The 19,489-nt window shown below is 47.3% G+C and overlaps 1 protein-coding gene across 3 annotated transcripts in view; it reads right to left on the minus strand.

The window, feature by feature from the left end:
• Positions 1 to 19,489, minus strand: part of ANAPC1 (anaphase promoting complex subunit 1) — a 75,180-nt gene that overhangs the window by 53,638 nt on the left and 2,053 nt on the right. For 2 of the 3 annotated variants that reach the window (XM_074989224.1, XM_074989226.1), the window contains exons 2-10: positions 16,243 to 16,479; positions 12,745 to 12,906; positions 12,490 to 12,541; positions 11,292 to 11,395; positions 10,230 to 10,312; positions 7,462 to 7,535; positions 5,470 to 5,618; positions 4,188 to 4,408; positions 1,077 to 1,286 (exon numbers count right to left, since the gene is read on the minus strand). In XM_074989224.1, coding sequence (XP_074845325.1) covers positions 1,077 to 1,286; positions 4,188 to 4,408; positions 5,470 to 5,618; positions 7,462 to 7,535; positions 10,230 to 10,312; positions 11,292 to 11,395; positions 12,490 to 12,541; positions 12,745 to 12,906; positions 16,243 to 16,455 — 1,268 coding nt within the window. In that variant the 5' untranslated portion in view covers positions 16,456 to 16,479. The remainder of the gene's footprint in view (positions 1 to 1,076; positions 1,287 to 4,187; positions 4,409 to 5,469; positions 5,619 to 7,461; positions 7,536 to 10,229; positions 10,313 to 11,291; positions 11,396 to 12,489; positions 12,542 to 12,744; positions 12,907 to 16,242; positions 16,480 to 19,489) is intronic. The other variant, XM_074989225.1, reaches the window with a different exon arrangement.

Consider the following 19,489-nt stretch of genomic DNA (forward strand, 5'->3'; position numbering starts at 1 on the left):
CAGCTGCCGCTCAGCTGATTAGCAGAGCACCCAGAGCCACCAGCGTGTGTTTCTACCAGCTGTGTGCATCTGCACATGCCTGGGTGCACATAAAATTTATTCTGCCCATGGATGGAAAAAATTAGAGAGAACACTGCTTGGCATTAGCTGCTGTGATACCAACAGTAGGGGCAGCTCCCTGGATATTCTGCCAAGTACAGGATCAGCAGCACTCAATGCTGCTCATTAGAGTCCTGTGATTTTTAGCTACTTTATTTAGCACCTTCAGTGACTATCTAGGAGAAAAGGAGCATTCTAATTAAATTCACAGACGATACAGAGTGGTGCTGTAACACTGGAGACAGCAATGTAATAAAAAGGTGCCAAGAGACTGTAATTAGGAGCAGGTACTAACAAAACATCCATTTGGTGGGGAGGCAAGACTGCCAACTGGGAGGGCTAACACGCCACAACCCCGGGTAACACAACTCCTTCGGATGAGTTGTCAGCAGCAGGGCTTTGAAACCAGGCCTCTGGCAGGAGACAGTCACACCTCAGATCCACAGCACCAGTTCTACTTGCTGAGTGATAACCCAGTCAGGATGGCGCATTATATTTGTGGTGAACCACCCACACCACTTCCATAGCGCTCAGTTACTCGAAGGTCTCATACCCAAGTAGCGATCAGACTCAGCCCTGCTTAGCTCATGAGATCAAATGTAACATCAACTATGGTACAGACGCTGCCCGACCTTGAATGTCTACACTGCAATGAAATGATCCCTTAAGCTAAGTCAGCTGACAAAGGCCACCTGCAGTTTTTAACTGAAGTGTAGATGTACCTTGGGCTTGGAGCCTGACTTCACTGAGCCTTAGTCTCTGAAGTAGTTTTTGACAGAGGGACTTAGGCATTTTTGAAACATTCACCCAACAACAAAAGCTATCCTTTGTTATGAAGCACTGTGGTGTCCTCAGTAGTACACACACCTATTTTAAGAGGCAGCGGCTTGCAGAAAGTTTCTACTGAGGACAACTGCACTTTCAGTCTTTTCCAGTGGAAACACAGGTCTACTTAATCCCATATATGATCCACAAACCTCATAGTCATGGCGGTTTCTGTCCACAGGTGATCTATGCACAGCTCTGGAACAATCGGCTCTGTCTCTGGAGCAAGGAAGGAGTCGCTGGAGACGCTGTTTGGCGAATGGCTAATACTGTGCCTCCGCGGCGACTGGGTGTTACTGGAGAAGTTGAATCTCTGCACTCCTGAGAAAGAGTGCACCCCTAAGGCAGGAGAATGAGAGCGGCTGCGAACAGAGATGGGGGGCCATTACTGAAAACAGATCGTAACGTTAGCCACACGAGCATGTGTGCAGCAGAACTGGGCAAGTGTAACTTACACATGCAGAAATGCATTTTGTGACATAACTGCATCAAAAACATCAGCAAACAAACCATTTCGTTAGTCTTTAAAGTGCAACATTTCTGCTGGTTTGCTTTGTTGGAGTACAGACTAACATGGCTACCTCTCTGTTACTATTCAACATGCAAGGCACTCCATTTAGCCGTTTGGAAATGAGACTGATCTGATGAAGCGGGTCTGTCGCATGAAAGCTCATCACCAAATAAATCATTTTGTTAGTCTTTAAAGTGCTACATTTTTGCTGGCTTGTTTTGTTGACTTTAGAGCCTGTAAGTCCTGCTTTGGTCCTACTTCTTGTTCAGCCAATTGCTAAGACAAACAAGTTTGTTTACATTTATGGGAGATAATGCTGCCAGCTTCCAATTTAAAATGTCACCTGAAAGTGAGAACAGGTGTTCACCTGGCACTTTTGTAGACGCTGCAAGATATTTAAGTTCCAGATATGCGAAACACTCATACACGCCCTCGTTTTTCGGTTGCTGCTCCAGAGGGCATGCTTCCATGCTACTGAAGCACGTTAAAAAATGTGTTAATGAAATTTGTGACTGAACTCCTTGGGAGAGAATGGTACATCTCCTGTTCGGTTCTACCTGCAATCTGCCCTATATTTCACATGATAGCAGTCTCAGATGATGGCCCCACCACATGATCACTTTCAGAACGCTTTCTCAGCAGAGCTGACAAAAGGCAAAGGAAGTACAGGCTGCACCTCTAAAATCTGGGATTCTCTGATCCAGCAACGTGGGTGGTCTGGCAGGACCACAGATGTTCGTAGACCAGAGAGTTCCACTTGGGTCTGGTGGCAGCAGCAGCGGAGACCCGGGGCCGGTGCAGGAGGCTGCTGCTGGCACCAGAGAAGCAGAGGCTGGCTTTGGGGGGCACTGGCTGGGACCGGAGGCTACAGCTGGCAGCAGCAAGGCAGGGGCTGGCTGTCGGGGGCGCTGGCTGGGATAGGAGGCTACGGCTGGCAGCAGCGAGGCAGGGGCTGGCTGTGGAAGGGAACGGGCCAGGGCAGGAATTGAGGTGGAGGCAGGCTGGAGGGCCAGTGGCAGGGGACCTCCCTTGGTCTAATAAACGCCCTTGTTCGGGACCGTTCAGGTACCAAGGGTGCCTGTCTGCAATTTCTAAAAACAGCTACAGCATTTAACCCAGGGTTTACGAATCTGAAATGCCATCCATAATCGGAGTGGGACTAGGTGTGGCGCACACCTTCAGGAGTCTTAAAAGAGCAACACTTTGATGAGGAAACTACAGAACTAAAACACCAAAAATGAAAATCAGCATTCTGCTGATGGTCTCTGACTCAGATAATGAAAATGAACATGCATTGGTCTGCTCTGCTTTGGATCCCTATCAAGCAGAACCCAACGGCAGCATGGACACATCCTCTGGAATGGTGGCTGAGGCACAATGGGTCATGTAAATCTTTAGCACATCTGGCACAAAAATTTCTTGCAACACCAGCTACAACACTGCCAGGTTCTCACTTTCAGGTGACATTGTGAACAAGAAGCAGGCAGCATTATTTCCTGCAAACTGCAACCAAACTTACTTGTTTAAATAACTAGCTGCAAAAAGGACTGAGTGCACTTGCAGGCTCCAGAATTTCCCTTTTTTTTATTTTCGGACGCAAGGGGTTTTACACATTTTCTACATTTGTAAGTTCAACTTTCATAACAAAGAGCTTGCACTAAGTACTTACAGTAGGTGAACTGAAAACTACTGTCTCTTGTTTTTTATGGTGTAAGATTTGTAATATAAATATTATAAAATATAAACTGAGCACTGAGCACTTCGTATTCTGTGTTCTAAAGGAAGTCAACATATTTGAAAATGTAGAAAATACCCACAAATATTTAAATGACATTCTATTAACAGCAAAATTAGTCATGATTTTCTTTAAATCTGCTGGCAGCTCTCGTTTTAATGCTTTGTAAAACCCTCCCTGTTAACCGGAGACATTCTACCATGTGACATCACAAAAAACAGAAGCATACTCAGCCTTCTACAGTATGCAAGGGACAATGCATTCTGATGCCAAATCTACCCAAAATAGATACACTTATGTTTCGTGCATAATTCAGCGGCAGGATCTGCATTGTCAACTCACACATCTTTTTTGCTTGTTCCACAGAGAAAACTCAGTCATTTAATTATCCCTTGAAGCCAGAATCTTTATTTACAATGGTTGACAATTTGGGACAATTTTACCTCAATGGTAAAGATAAAAAAACATATCAAGAATTAAAAGATAAGACTTGCTAATCGGCAGAACACGAGGAGAAAGCGAGAGAGAGCTGAACAGTGAGTGGAAGGGATGACGGCAGCAATCAGCTGTAAAAATCAACAGAAAAGGGATTGTTCGGGAGTCAAGCAGAGTGCCTCTCCCCCATACCTCTGGGCTGCACGCCACATGGATTCCAATATATGCTACAGGCATTGCAGGTGAGAGGATGGATAGCCCAGTGGCACTGGGACTCAGGAGACCTGCACTCAGCTCCCAGCCACACCACAGACTACCTTTTTGCCCAGGGACAAGGCACTTGATTTGCCTCTGCCGCGGTCCCACAGCTGTAAAATGGGGATAACGGTACCGCCCTCGCTCACTGGGATATTGTGAAAAGACACATGAAGACTCTGAGGCACTAGGACACTACGATGAGAGGTGTCAGGCCGGGGTTGGTAGATAGGTAACATTTTATGTTGTAGAGAGTCCACTGCTCACCCTGCATCAGAGATGCTCACTTTTACACTACTAGTTTCACGCACTCCACGGAGCACCCACCTCAGAGCGGCCATGTTGGATATGGAAGGGGAGCGGGAGTGCACGCTGGGTGACGACACCGACCTGCTCTGGCTGTGGATAGAGGAGTAGTTCTGGAAGGGGGAAGCCACAGGCGAGTCTCCTTTCGAGAGACTCCGGAGGTGGGCAGTCAAAGAGCTGCTGGTGGCCACATGCTGCGGCGTCCCCACCTGCTCAGAGAACTTCAGGACTGCGTTCTGCTCCTGGAAGAGACAAAAGACTCTGTACGTCACAAGGAACGTGAGTGGCTCAAAGCAGCCCGAGGGCCCTGGGGTCACGGACCAGCTGCTTCCTGAGCCACTACACCTCAAGCTGGATGTCAGACACAGACTCATTTGCTGCCAGACTTCTCCACGCTGTTGCACTAGTCAGAAATACGGCAGCAGATTCTGAAGATACAGTACTGTTGCTCTCCAGGGACAGAGTCGTTTCAGTTACACCATAAGGGAGGCAGCTTTCGTGTGAGAGCCCCTTAAAATGGCAGTGAGAGAATCTGCCTTTTCCCTTGGATGTCTGCTTGGAGCCGGGAGAGAAAGCGAAGGGTTGATCTTGCTTTGGGCACAGGGCTGGACTCAATGACCTCCTGGGGTCTCTTCCAGCCCTAGGACTCTAGGTTAGCAGCAGGGGTAGGCAAGTGCTCCTTATGCTGGCTTTTCAAAAGAGGGAAGAAAAGGAAGCAAGAAAAGTGCAACAGGGCCTCTAGACCCACCCTGGAAGGAGCCCAAGAGTTGACTGCTAACCCCCTGGACCCTCTGCTGTGGCTGGAGAGATGCACATGGAGGAGGAGGAGGAGGAGGAAGGAAGGCAGAAGGTCTGCAGTCCCTGAATCCCTCCACCTATTGTTTGTCTTCCCACAGGTTTTCCACCTGACTTTTAACAGCACCCAGTTCTTTGTGTCATGGCAGCTGTTTGAAAGTGCTGAGAGGTCTGACATGTATGTAGTCAGCAGACTGTCAGGGCAACAAGCCAACAGGGCACAAGGACAAAATACAGTTTCTCCCCCATCACTAATGTGGCTGGTGAGTGCGCATCCAGACAGCCCCACTCACCATTGCCTAAGACATGTATACGCTAATGAGTATCAGGTAAACCGAGCATCCTGAATTCTGGAATGGACTGATTGCTGAAAAAGGAACTGCAAAGGGAAGTTCCACTGTTTTGATCAGTCTCATGCTATCCACGACGTGCACTGGACAGTAGATACTACGCATTCTCTCTCTCACACACGCACACTTCCAGCTTCAAGTCAGCAATCACTTCTTACCTCAGGTTTTACTCTACGAAGGGCCCAGACAGCATGCAAACTCTGAATGGTGTCGTAGGTCATCACAATGGAAGGCTCCTCATTGAGGAAGACAATGCGCAGGGTGTAATCAGCAACATACTGTACTCGAGCAGAGCCAAACACACCTGCTAGAGAAGAGGTGCTCAGGTTAATCCCTATCTATAACAATGTTGGTAATTACACTACACTAATGATTCATGTCCTATATCTGTTGCAACTTTGGTACTTCCTGTAGAGATTCCCATCCTGTGGGGGGAGTTACTGGCAGTTATTAGCATACAGCTAAGCACCCAGAGCCGACGGAAAAGGCCACAGCTTGCTGTACGCAAGCCTGACCCCACTTTTCTGATCTCCCACCTGCCCCATGCTCACAACCTCCTCCTGCCTGGGACTACCCAACCTCTCTCCCTCCCTCCCAACCCAACCCACCTGTGCCCCACTCTATTCACTACAACCCTGCATCCTTTTCCTTTACTCCTCCACTGCAATGCCCACCCCCATGTCTCCCCACAGCTCCAATGCCCCGCCTTCTCTAGCATGGCACCAAAAAACTTACTAGACTCTGAAAACAGTAGGAGGCGCTGATATTGGGCACCCCGTGACCAGGCAGCCCTATGACTTGCTTTCCCCTGAGCACGCTCAATGCCACTGAACAGCATCCTAACTTCTTACTAGAGCAGCAGTGTCCAACAACGATTCAAAGCTCGCCACACTTGTGGTTGTCATCTTTCCATATTCACCACATTATACAAAATTTTATTAAATAATAAGAATATTGGTAGCTAAATAAATGCTCTTGCCTGCTCTGACTGAATGCCTCCACCCCAGAGCCAGGCACTACCAGCCCTCCCTCCCTGTTCTAATTCAATGCCAGCTAGTCACCAGAGCTGACACATGCTTCTCCCACCTAGCAGTGGGGAGTGTGCCTGGAGCAGGCAGATGGCCCTCCCCACATGCGGCTCTCAGGAGGATCCACGTTAAATGGCCCCAAGAGCCACAGATTGGTCATGCTCCGGCTTATGAATTAGGTGTGCACGCATTCGCCACAAGGCAGTGTCCTTTTCGCCACATGTGGCAAGTAGCGAACGTACTGTACACCACAGTAATAGGGCCTTCCGCCTTCCCTCTGTTTAATTAACACTGATTTCCTGAACAATATCTGCAGCATATAATCAGTCTGCAAGTGGATTTCAGAGCCCTTTACTAGATCACATTTAAACCAGCAATTCTGGTCAGAGGGCACAGCTTCAGAAAGGAGCCTCTGCAGAATGCAGGCAAAGCAAGGAACAGGCACAACACACATTCCTGCAAAGCTGCCCGGGGGGTCTGTACTCTCAGTGCACGGCTGTTTGGGAACATCTAAGGGTGTGGACGATTTGGGCACATGCCTAGGGCCCCTGAAGAAATGGAAACTCAGCAGTGATGTGTTTGAAAAAATCAGCCAGTCTGACACACATCAAATCCCAGGTGCTTTAGGAAACTGAAATTTCAGATGACATCCGTCCATAGACGTTGTTTTGGAAACCTCAGATACCCTGAAGCTACCATACCAATGATGGGTTCTGTCCACACGTACCCTTTCTGTGCGATGAGCTGGGCTGTAAATCTACAGCAATGTCCACACACAATCTTTTACTGCATAACAGCACAGACCATGTGAACAGTTTACATGTGTGGGGGTAGATTTACACCCCAGCTTGCTACAAATTAAGTATTCATATCGACAAGTGCTAAGTGACATGCAATCCTACTTATCTGAATTAACTTGGCTAGGACAACACTGCAGACATGAAATCCTAATAGACAAAGCAGATAAAATAATGCATTTCTGAAGTCTTAAAAGGCGATTATTTGAAAATTCATTATATTGCAATACATAGACTATATGTAGGGGAGAGGTAAAAATTCAAGGTCGTGTTTGATAATATTGCAGCTGAATAACTATTTATGGATTTCACATTTTAAACCTACCTCCAGACTTACACACAAGAGGTGTTATCTCATCTAAAGGGTGTAGCATGCTGAACATCGTAGGCAAAGGTTCTCTGGAAAGGAAATGGAAAGCTATATCTGTAATATCTAAACAGATGGCTCACAAACACCCACTGCAATTTTAACAGTCAGCTCCTCAAAAACAGAGAGTGACGTATATGTTCCATTAACTGCAGTTTGTATGGCTCAGCTAATACCTCAGTAAAAAGCCCAAGCTTCGTTTATCTAGTACATTTTATCTGAGTAGCTTAGAACACCAAAAAGCGATACCCTTACATAGCTTGGAAAACGTCTCCTGCCACTGAAATGACACAGCTATTTAACAGCACAGAGCAATGCTTAGCCATTCAGAGTAGGAAATGAAGAATATTATATCCAATTGAAATTACTAAGGAAATTCACACAAGTTACCAAATAAAAATGTGGGAAAACACAAAGACTGTGGAGCCAAGAGATCTCTGCTGACCACAATCAACATGCCAGTTTGAAATCTTATCTGAAATCGAAAACATTTGGTATGTGATTGCTTTTGTCTACACAGTGCAAGGTAGGACTAGGTTGTAGGCGCTGGCATACACGCTCAAAAGTACAGTTCTAAACTCCATTTTTGGAGCTCCTAGGGCTTGCCTATGCTAACTCCCTACTTCGAAGGGAGGATGGTAAGTAGGGTGTCAGGAGATTATTAATGAAGTGCTGTGATGCATATGCAGCACTTCATTAAGCAAACCGTCCCCCCCTTACCCCCCCGCACACGCGCGCACGGCATCTTCCAAGTGTTAAACTTTGAAGTGCCGGCTTGCATGCAGCCGCGGCTCACCCACCGGTACTTCAAAGTGCCTGAGCAACTTCGAAGTCCCTTTATTCCTTCAAAAGTTTTACTCAGAGATTGGAAGAGGAAAACAAATGTCCCTGTTTTTATAACTCCTAATTGGTGTCTCTAATTTGAATGAACTAGTTAAATAAAGTGAGATGTAAAGAGAAGATGTTCTACATCTGCAGAAGAGGCAGCTATGATCAAAAGCTGGTTTAGCACTTCAGCAAACTCTGGGTTCTAGGTCCTAAGTGCTTTCTACCAGTTCAGCGGTTTGAATTCCTTTAAAACTTCAGCAGCAAACCTACTCCCTGTATATGGAATTGTAGTTGAATATAAATGACATTAATAGGCTGCAGTAAGTTTAGGCTTTAAGCACAAGGTGTTAATTTCAAACAATTTTAAATAGAATTATTTTAAAAACAGATGTATTTCAGTAAAATTTTAAAAATCGATTTTTTTTTTTTGTATCTCTGATGCTCACCCACCCTGCTCTACGCTTGCAGACTGGGGCAGAATTCTGCTCCATCCTTGGCTGTGTGGGTGGACGAAAGAACATAAGAGGTCAGGGAATGGGTTCTCAAGCTTACCCCCAGTGTCGTGGAGTCAGAGCAGCTGGTGCCTTCCCCTTCTTCTTCTATCCCCAACTGAATTTCCCAACCTACCACCATCATTGTCCAAGGGCAAGAGCTCACAGAACCCCTTGGTAATAAGATCTGGCAGAATATTACCCTGCCTTCCCCTGAAGCTATTCAAAAAAAGAAAAAAAAAAGGGGGACTTTGACCTGTTATTCTCACCCAGCGCTCAAACCAGTGACTCTACAAGCCTCTCCCTTCAAATTCTTGATATTCCACCCAGCCCCACGCCCTTCTGACCAGCTCCCCAACAGCCCTGACCCCTCTGAAATGTTTAACCCACACTTTCTGTACTGCCAAATGATCTAATGGAGTGCAGAAGCCTAAGTGGGGGTGGCGAGTGTGAGTCCGGCATAAGTTGAATAGGACTGACCCTTGGGGAACGCCAGTAGTTACTCCTCTCCATTCTGAAAATTTACCATTTATTCCTACCCTCTTTTTCCTGCCTTTTAACCAGTCCTCAATCCCTGAAAGGATCTTCCCTCTTGTCCTGTGGCAACTTAATTTACGTAAGAGCCTTCGGTGAAGGACCTTGTGTAGGGTGCGAGAAGACATTCTAACGGTCAAGAGTGCAGTCCGACCCCTCTGTGAATCCTCAGGAGAATTCCAAACAGACCAGTCTGTGCAAGGTGAAAAGCTGCAAAACAACTAACCCTGCCATGGCAACAAGCGCAAACAAAGCACGCTTGCCAACACTTCAAGGCTACGCTGGCAGTAGGCCACAAGAGATAGTGATAGGAATGCATAGGCAATTTTAGGCAATCTTATGTTAATGAGTGAAGCTTTAACAGCTAGTGTTAGGAGGCCTGTTACAGAGCCTCTCCCCGAGCGAAGCTCCAACGCGTCGGGTTTTCCCCCACTGGTGACTGCGGCGTCTCCAGGGCTCCCATCGCGGGTGTCACACACTTTCAATAAACCAAATATAGCACTCGCCTTCGGGGTGCAGCCTCGTTTCTGGGGAACCCGAGCCTGGTTGGTTATACCTTGTCAAAGGCTTTCTGGGAATCTAAGTACACTCTATCTGCTGGATCCCCCTTGTCTACATGTTCAGGCCAACCTGTGCACTGTAACCAAAAACGTGTCTACTTTCTCCACATTCACATTTGAAATCTCACTTTTGCATTATTTATTTGCAATGGGAACTCAATACTTCCCAACATCCTGGTACATTTTATCACTGCTTTGGTAGAGAGTGACACTTGTACGAAAAGAATGGTTAAAATTTTACCTCTCTGCTTAAGATTAGACAACTTATTACACCACCTAACACAGACACTCAGCAGTCACTCCCACTACATACCTGGGTGGACTCAGAGAGACTTCATGTGAAGAGCTGCCACGTTCAAACAACAAGCCATATTTTGTTGGCCAAACATTTGCTACCTACAAAAAAAAAACACAAATATTTAAAAAACTGTATGGCTCATATTTAAAATGCTCCCAGCCCGTGAGCATCCAATTAATGCAAAACCAAAACATTTGCCCCCTGTGCCCTAAACAATGGATAATGTTACATATGCTCACCCTGTGTCTGAACACGACCAATTTACAAGTATGACAACATACCAAGATCAAGAGCACTGGTCATTTGATTAGTGTAAGACTGACAAATGCTCAGGAGAAAATATGCCAAAACAAGCTGAGTTTTCTGACCTATATGGCCGTTTTGAAATCTACCCAAAAGTTTTGTCCTGTGACCCATCATTATAGTATCCAAGCACCTTCCATGTAAAATAAACCAGCAGTAACAATGTTCCTCATGGGCTTCATAGAGTCTGTGGCTCTTTTTTTTTTCAGGTTAGAACAAAATCTTCTGAGCCTCAATGCAACACCAAATCCACTTGGCCATGCCCACGTTTGCTGTCACCCCTCTCCCATTTGTTAGTACAGGTTGAACTTCTCTAGTCCAGCACCCTCAAGACCTGACCAGCGCGAAACAAGAAAATTTGCCAGAACGTGGGAGATCAACATTGTCTGGCATCATTACCAACACTTACACTGCTTACTGGACTCTTTTTAGGGGTAAATTACAGCTACGTAACAGCACAGAACACTGAGAGCCAGGACTTGTGGCCGTAAACAAACTTTACAGAACCATGGGAAACTTGGCTATGGCTACACCCTAGAAAAGTGGTCATCCAGCTAACTAAAATCATGGCGGATGACGGATGTTGCTGGACAAGAGAGTCACAAACTAGAGAGGTTCAACTTGTAAAAGCATTAAGAATTCACACTCAGAATTACTAGGTAGTAGCCATGCTTCACACACCATTCACAACAAAAGACAAATCAGGAACTACAATTACAACAAAATGCACAATGAAAAACAAAATTATTTTAAAAATTAAAAAGTAACACATACCTGAAAAGGTAAGGGAGCAATGTAATCTTTTCCTTCTATGCTATGAACATTTATGCAGGAGCTCTGCAATATGCAGATACACTTTTCTACCACTTCATCACTTTCTGAAATAGGGAAGAACACAAAAATAATTTTTTGCTCTTCCATCAAGTTTCTCTATACAGCAGGTAGGGACCCTTTTATTTTGTCATGAGCTATGTTGTTCTAAAATGGATGGCTAGGCTTCTGTTATGACAATTGGTCTACAAATTTACCCAAATTGTAAGTTAAGTGGCAAAAGGTATGTAACAGTTCATAAGACATTCCAATAATCTATCACAACAGATGCTGATGGCAAAAAGTAAAAAAGAGAAACAGAATAACTTAGTCAAAATAAAAAGGCGAAGTTAATATGATTCAAGAGCCGTGCTGAAATCATGCTTTTTAAAAAACAGGAGAGGTATCGCCAGACATTAATAAGACTAAATTGGAACGCTGGAGATTAGGTTTAAATTGGTGAATGAAATAGAGAGAGGATGGGCTACTACTTCACCCATTCCTCATTTTTGGGTCCTTACGTGAGAGAGATTTTGTGAGGAAAATCTGAAAAAACCAACCCCCACTCCCTACCCCAAGAACAAAAATAAAGCAGCAGCGCAGGCTAGTGGAGCTGGCTTCACCTTCCCAGTGATCACCCCCTCGTTTTCCAGGACCCAGGGCCTCCATCATCCTGATCGTGATTCATCTGTTGACTACAACAGCCATGAGAGCAGAACCCAGGTGATGCCACCACCCCTAGAGACTCCAGCTGAACCCCAAACACTGACTGAGATGACATTTACAACCATCTTTGATACCTTCTAAGAAGCTTTTCCTTCTAAAACCTGTCTCCAGAGGCAAAGGGGTAAGGCATGTTGCTAAATGAGAGCCTTACTTAATACTTTACATTTCAAGTGTTTTACCTGTTTTCCTGTCTTCTATAACGTTAATAAAAGGATTTTAACATTGTTTGCACCTTGGTGCTGAGCAGCCTGAAGTCTCCACACACCAAGCCCCAGGCCTTGTCTAACACAGCTCAGGTATGGGCAGTGACTGTGTTATGTTAACACCTTTGGCCCACATATTCCATCTCAATTATTACAACACTTCCCAAGCCCAGAAAATTAAACTCAGATAAAATACTAGTTTGGCAATAAAGTAAAATATGAATGAAACTTACTGTCAAGTTTTTCGGATTTTTCCTGTGGTACAGTGAAATCACACCACAATGCCTAAAAAACAAAAACAACTTGCAATTACCTATGAAAGACAAACTGATATTTAATGCTAAATTCTCTTTTTAATTTTATTTTGTAGGGTTTTTTAAATTTTTAAATTAGTTTGTGTCCTTCCTGCTCCAAGAGAGGCATTAAGCCACATTTCATTTAGTGGTATTGATCAGCAAACATGCAGCTGTCATTTCTTTAGTTCATACCTGCAGAACAGGGCTGTCAACGGTGAAAGCCTTATAAACAGCAGATGCTTGGCTTTTACTTCCTTTGCTCCAGATGACCATATTGCCAGCCACATACAGTTCTTCATCATATTCCACTTCCTCCCCAACCTCGCTGACACCCCTCCTCAAAAGCCAACTTTCCTGAAAACCAAGTGGATAAAAAATGTCACAACTTCTTCCCAAAGATGGGCTGATAGCCTCAAAGTTAATGTGCTCTTCAGGGCAGCCTAACTTTTGTATCAATTAATTAAATTAAGATTTGGGCGGACATCATGAAGTACACTGGATTTAGGTTTCTTCCTCTGGTTTTCCCTGTTTAAAAAAAATATTCCACGTGCATAGAAAACACTGAACCCACAATCTAACGTGAGATCTTATATAGTGTGCCAGACAGAGGCCAGGCAACCATCTGCTTACCAGGAAGCACCTGTCTACTACCCATGCTATGCACCAAAAGAAAATCAAATCAAAAGACACTTCAGAAACCTTCTGCTGCCTTGTGTCAGGATCTCAGTTGCTTTTCCTGCATTATTCATGGGGTGGTTGCAGGGGGTGTGGTATTTGTACAGTATGTCTTTTTTTAAGCTTTGTTATAGGCTGGGGACCAACTGGCTCAGCAGCAGTATAGCGGAAAGGGACCTAGGGATTATGGTGGATGAAAGGCTGGAGTAAACAGTGTGCCCTTGTAGCCAAGAAGGCTAACGGCATACTAGGGTGCATTAGGAAGAGCATTTCGAGCAGATCTAGAGAAGCGGTTGTTCCCCTCTATTCGGCACTGGTGAGGCCACATCTGGAATATTGTGTCAAGTTTTGGGCCCCCCAGTATAAAAAGGGTGTGGATGTGCTGGAGCAGGTTCAGCGGAGGGCAACAAAAATGATTAAGGGACTGGAGCACAAGACCTATGAGGAGAGGCTGAGGGATTTGGGCTTGTTTAGTTTACAGAAGAGAAGACTTAGAGGTGATTCAATAGCAGCCTTCAGCTTCCTGAAGGGGAGCTCTAAAAAGGAGGGTGAGAAACTGTTTTCAGTGGTGTCAGATGGCAGAACAAGGAGTAATGGTCAGAAGTTGAAGAGGGAAAGCTGTAGGTTAGATATTAGGAAAAACTACTTCACCAGGCAGGTGGTGAAGCATTGGAATGCGTTGCCTAGAGTGGTGGTGGATTCTTCACCCCTCCAAGTTTTTAAGTCCCAGCTGGACAAGGTCCTGGCTGGGATGACTTAGTGGGGGTTGACTAGATGACATCCTGAGGTCCCTTCCAGCCCTATGGTTCTATGATTCTGTGAAGTGAGCAGGAAGGAAGTCCGTAATCCTCAATGCATTTGCCTGAATCCTGACTACCACAGAACCTCAGGTTTATGAACTGCAATCATATGACATATGAGGTAAGCAGTGAGGTGGCAAAGTTTGCAGATGACACCAAGTTGTTCAGGACAGTCAAAAGCAAAAGGGATTGTGAAGAACTACAAAAAGATCTCAGCAAACTGAGTGATTGGGCAGCAAAATGGCAAATGAAATTTAATGTGGGTAAGTGTAAGGTAATGCATGTTGGAAAAAATAACCCAAATTACACGTACTACATGATGGGGTCAAATTTAGCTACGACAGATCAGGAAAGGGATCTTGGAGTTATAGTGGATAGTTCTCTGAAGACATCCACGCAGTGTGCAGCGGCAGTTAGTAAGGCAAATAGGATGTTAGGAATTATTAAAAAAAGGGATCGATAATAAGACAAAAGATATCATACTTCCCCTATATAAAACTATGGTATGCCCACATCTCGAGTACTGCGTGCAGATGTGGTCTCCTCACCTCAAAAAAGATATATTGGCATTAGAAAAGGTTCAGAAAAGGGCGACTAAGATGATTAGGGGCTTGGAAAGGGTCCCATATGGGGAGAGGCTAGAGAGACTGGGACTTTTCAGTTTGGAAAAAAGGCGATTGAGGGGCGATATGATAGAGGTATATAAAATCATGAATGGTGTGAAGAAAGTGAATATAGAAAAATTATTTACCTTTTCCCATAATACAAGAACTAGGGGACACCAAATGAAATTGATGGGTAGTAGGTTCAAAACTAATAAAAGGAAATTTTTCTTCACACAGCGCACAGTCAACCTGTGGAACTCCTTGCCCGAGGAGGCTGTGAAGGCCAGGACTCTATTAGGGTTTAAAAAAGAGCTTGATAAATTTTTGCAGGTTAGGTCCATAAATGGCTATTAGCCAGGGATAAAGTATGGTGCCCTAGCCTTCATAACAAGGGCAGGAGATGGATGGCAGGAGATAAATCACTTGATCGTTGTCTTCTGTTCTCCTTCTCTGGGGCACCTGGCATTGGCCACCGTCGGCAGATGGGATGCTGGGCTTGATGGACCTTTGGTCTGACCCAGTATGGCCATTCTTATGTTCTTATGACAAGCCTGTCACACAAACCATTTTTCTTGACTCCCACTTTTCTTCACTGCACTTTGCTACTGAACTGTCACCCAGTATAACCCAAGCGTGGACAGACATGCTAGATCATTGGAACCAATGGCAGTATGGCCAACTTATGATTTTTCCGCTGTGATAGAATTGGACCTGAGCTAAAACTTGCCTAGCACTGAGCTGAGAAGCACCTGTCCTCATTAGAGCCTTGACTGGATCAAAGAACTTTTCCAATTGACTGCCTTCTCTACACGGTAGGACAGAGTTACCAGCGCTGCTGATGGAAGCTCCCTTTCTCCCTGCTCCCGCCCCCAGCAGCCTGAAGCCATTCTCACTGGGTGCACAAAAATTACAACAGCTCATGCAGCTCTGAGGCGCCTCCTGTGAATAACACAGAAGGCTCCTCTGCTCCTCCCTGCAACACCCGGCTCAGTGGCTGGGTGGAAAGAAGAGCCCCTGGTGAGTGCCCCCCGATCCCAAGCCTGGATGCCTAAGCAGGGATCCCATTGCAGCAACCCTCCCTGGTCTGTCTGAGGGGGTTGGGGAGCTTCTGGGATGGGAAACATGAACCTTGGGGGGGCTGAAGGAAAGACTGAACTGAGGTAGAAACTGGACATTGAGGGGCAGAACTGATTTCTGAGCAGGGACAAGCAGATATGGGGGTGAGTTTTAACATACAATATACACACACTAATTTGGTTTATCCATGGTTCTGTGGGGGTCTGACTCACAAGTATTAAACTCCTGAGGCTGGCATTACGGCAAGGAGACCCCCCCCACACACACACACCAGAAGACATTTAAACATTTTGCTAATACAGGTCAGTTCAGCCAGTCAGAATGCCACTCGCAGCATGGGAACAATGCAGTGAAGTGTGCTCTATTCCATTTTTCTCTTGGAGAAGACTGCACAAGTCTAGTGTCGCCGCATTTTAGCACATACATATTTCCACACGCTTTACTAAAAACATGTTCCACCAGCTCTTTTTCTAAAATTCAAGCATCCGGTTTAATAGCGAAGACACATACTGAGCCAGGGCACAGAACGTTACCTTCTCTTTTTCATGGATTGTCACCTCCTGAAGGGATCCCACCAAGCCAGCAGCTCCATCGGAGGACCATAGCTCAGAGGCTGGCTGCAGCTGCCGAAGTTGAAGGTTCAGGGCATTAGGGTGGTGCTTACAGTGGTCACGGCCAAAAGGAACAAACTCCTGCAAATCCCCTGCTGCAATCATCGTTACCCTCTCTTCATAGTTGTTCGACATGGGTTCCAAATATCACCATTATTTCTGAAGCAAAACCAGAACATTTGTCTGCATCACTGGTCATTTCTTAGCTGTAAAGTGTGCAGCTGCCCTTTATACCACCTTGCAACCACACGTTTCTATGCAAAACTTAATTTTCCTTTAAAACAAACAAATAAAAATGATGATTCAAAGCCCTGTACTGTTCGTAGTGTGTAATGCTTATAGGTGATGTTTTCAGTTATTGCTATTTTACCTTTCATCTCCTCTGTAATGCCATAACTCAATCTACTTACATTAAGGGGTGAGGACAAGAGAAGGAAAACAACAAAGATGATTTCAACTGATTTTAATTCAAGTGCTAGTCACCTTTCTAAGGCCTGGTGTACATAGGAAATCAGATCTGTAAACTATGTCACTCAGGAGTGTTACAACAATTACTGAAAATCAACATTAATGGCTCAGCAACTTCCTCAGCCACCACTCGTAAAAATTTGGGATTCAAGATACCTGGATCTGCAGCTTTCTAAGTGCCTAACCTTAGCAGCTACAGTTCAATAGTGTGCTGAGATTCTTGCCTTCACAGAAGACTACATAACCTCTTTTTCCCACTTCAGCCTCTCTCACGTTATTGATAATTATACCATTTCCATCCAGGGACAGACCAATACCAGTCAAAATCCTTTCTGTAACTAGCATATTTCAAATATTCTTTCTTATTGTACTTAATGCTGCTGTCTGTAGGGTTATTTCCTTGCCCCCCGCCCAACCACCCCCGCTTCACCTCCCTTATCAATGTCCTCAGTTCCAGACTTCTGACAGACAGCTAGATGAGCATGTGTGTGATGGGCAGGAGAAGAACGTGCACTGGAGAGGCAGGAGATGGGTGTCCTGGGGGAAGCGAGCACTGGAGGGGGCGTACTCTCTGTGGAGCTGGGAAGGGTATGCTGTGGAGGGCTGGGGAGACGTACTCCCAGGGGAGAAGGGCTGTGTATGCTGGTTGGGGAGATGTACTCTACGTGGGGGTACAAGGGAGAGATGACCTGGATTGGATGGGCTCTGGGAGGAGTGGATGTACCCTCTGTGTGGGGGGGTTGGGTGTCACACCCCTGAAAGGATGTGAGCTGCGCGCAGGAGCATTGAAATGTATTCCATAGGAGGGATGGGGTCGATACCCCAGAGGAAATGTACTCTGGGGCAGGGGGTGGGCTGTACTCTGTGCGGTGCTTGGGGAGGACTCCCCTGAGAAGATGCATGCTGGGAACCTCCAGTCTGTCTGGGGGCTGGGTAACTGTACTCTCTTGTTGGGGGATGTATGTTGTGCATGGGGGGGTGCATACGCAAAGTATGATCTTTCACAGGCTGCGGGGGGCTGTACTGGGGGCAGGAGCAGATGGACATGCCCCGGAGAAGAGGTACGCAGAGGGACAAATGGACACCCTGGAAGGGAGGTACATGGGCGGGGTCTCTCAGGCTGAGGGGAGGTATGCAGGGTTCTCTTGAGCTGGGAGACACACTCTGGAGGGGAGGCATATGGGGGGGATTTTGTCAGGCTGGGGGACACGGCCCAGAAGACGGGTACACTGCAGGGGGTCTCTAGGGCTGCGGAACACGCCACAGAGTGAAGGTATAGACGGGAGTCTCTCACGTTGGGGAACACACCCCGGAGGAGAGGTACACGGCGGGGGGATGTCTCTCAGGCTAGGGGAGCTGTACTTGGGAGGGGGGCAGACACACACACCCTGGAGGGGATGTACTCAGGGAGTCTCTCAGGCTAGGAGTCACACCCTAGAGGAAAGGTATGTGGGGGTTCTCTCGGGCTGGGGAACACACCCCAGAGGGGAGGTACACGGCGGGGTCTCAGGCTAGGGGAAGTGTACTTTGGGGGGGAGAAGACAGACATGCCCTGGAGGGGATGTACACGGGGGGGAGGGGGGGGTCTGCCAGGCTAGGAATCACATCCTAGAGGAGAGGTACGTGGGGGTTCTCTCGGACTGGGGGACATGCCCAAGAGGTGAGGTACCCGGGGGGTGTCTCAGGCTGGGAGGCAGCATGTGGAGGGAAGATAAACACGCCCCGGAGGGGAAGTACGCTGGGGCAGGGTCTCAGGTTTAGGGGCTGTATGTGGGGGGGCAGATGGACACACCCTGGAGAGGAGGTCTGTGGGGGGGGGTCTCAGGCTAGGGGGGCTGTTCTGGGGGGGGTTGATAGAAACCCCTGGAGGGGAGGTACCCAGGGGCTCTCTCGGGCTGTGGGTCAGGTACGTGGGGAGGCAGATGGACACTCCCTGGAGGTGAAGTACCCAGTGGGGCCTCTCAGGCTAGGGACAGGTACATGGGGAGGCAGACAGACATACCCTAAAAGGGAAGTAAACGGGGGGGGGGGAGGGTGGCGGGGGTCTCTCAGGCCAGGGGGATGTACAAGGGGAAGAAGATACACATGCCCTGGAGATAAAGTATCCGGGGGGGGGCGGGTCTCTCGGGCTGGAGGACAGGTACGCGGGGGGGCAGATGGACATGCCCCTGAGGGGAGGTACCGGAGGTGTCTCGGGCTGGGGGACAGGTACGCAGGGGGTGGGGGGCACTGGACATGCTCCAGAGGGGAGGTACCCAGGGGGTCTCTCGGGCTGGGGGACAGGCATGCGGGGGGTGCGGCAGACGGACATACCCCAAGGGGAGATACTGGGGGGGATCTCTCGGGCTGGGGAACAGGTACAGGGGGGCTGGCGGCAGGCGCTGGAGACGCCCCGGAGGGGAGGTACCCGGGGGGGGGTCCTCTGGGGTGGGGGACAGTTACGGGGGGCTGGCGGCAGGCGCTGGCGACAGGCGCTGGAGATGCCCCAGAGGAGAGGTACCGGGGGGTCTCTGGGGTGGGGGCCAGGTATGGGGGGGCTGGTGGCAGGCGCTGGAGACGCCCCAGAGGAGAGGTACCCGGGGGGATCTCTGGGGTGGGCGATAGGTACGGGGGGCTGGCGGCAGGCGCTGGAGACGCCCCGGAGGGGAGGTACCGGGGGGGTCTCTGGGGTGGGGGACAGGTACGGGGGGGCTGGCGGCAG

Source organism: Carettochelys insculpta, chromosome 3, assembly GCF_033958435.1.
Source record: "Carettochelys insculpta isolate YL-2023 chromosome 3, ASM3395843v1, whole genome shotgun sequence".
NCBI classification, from domain to species: domain Eukaryota; kingdom Metazoa; phylum Chordata; order Testudines; family Carettochelyidae; genus Carettochelys; species Carettochelys insculpta.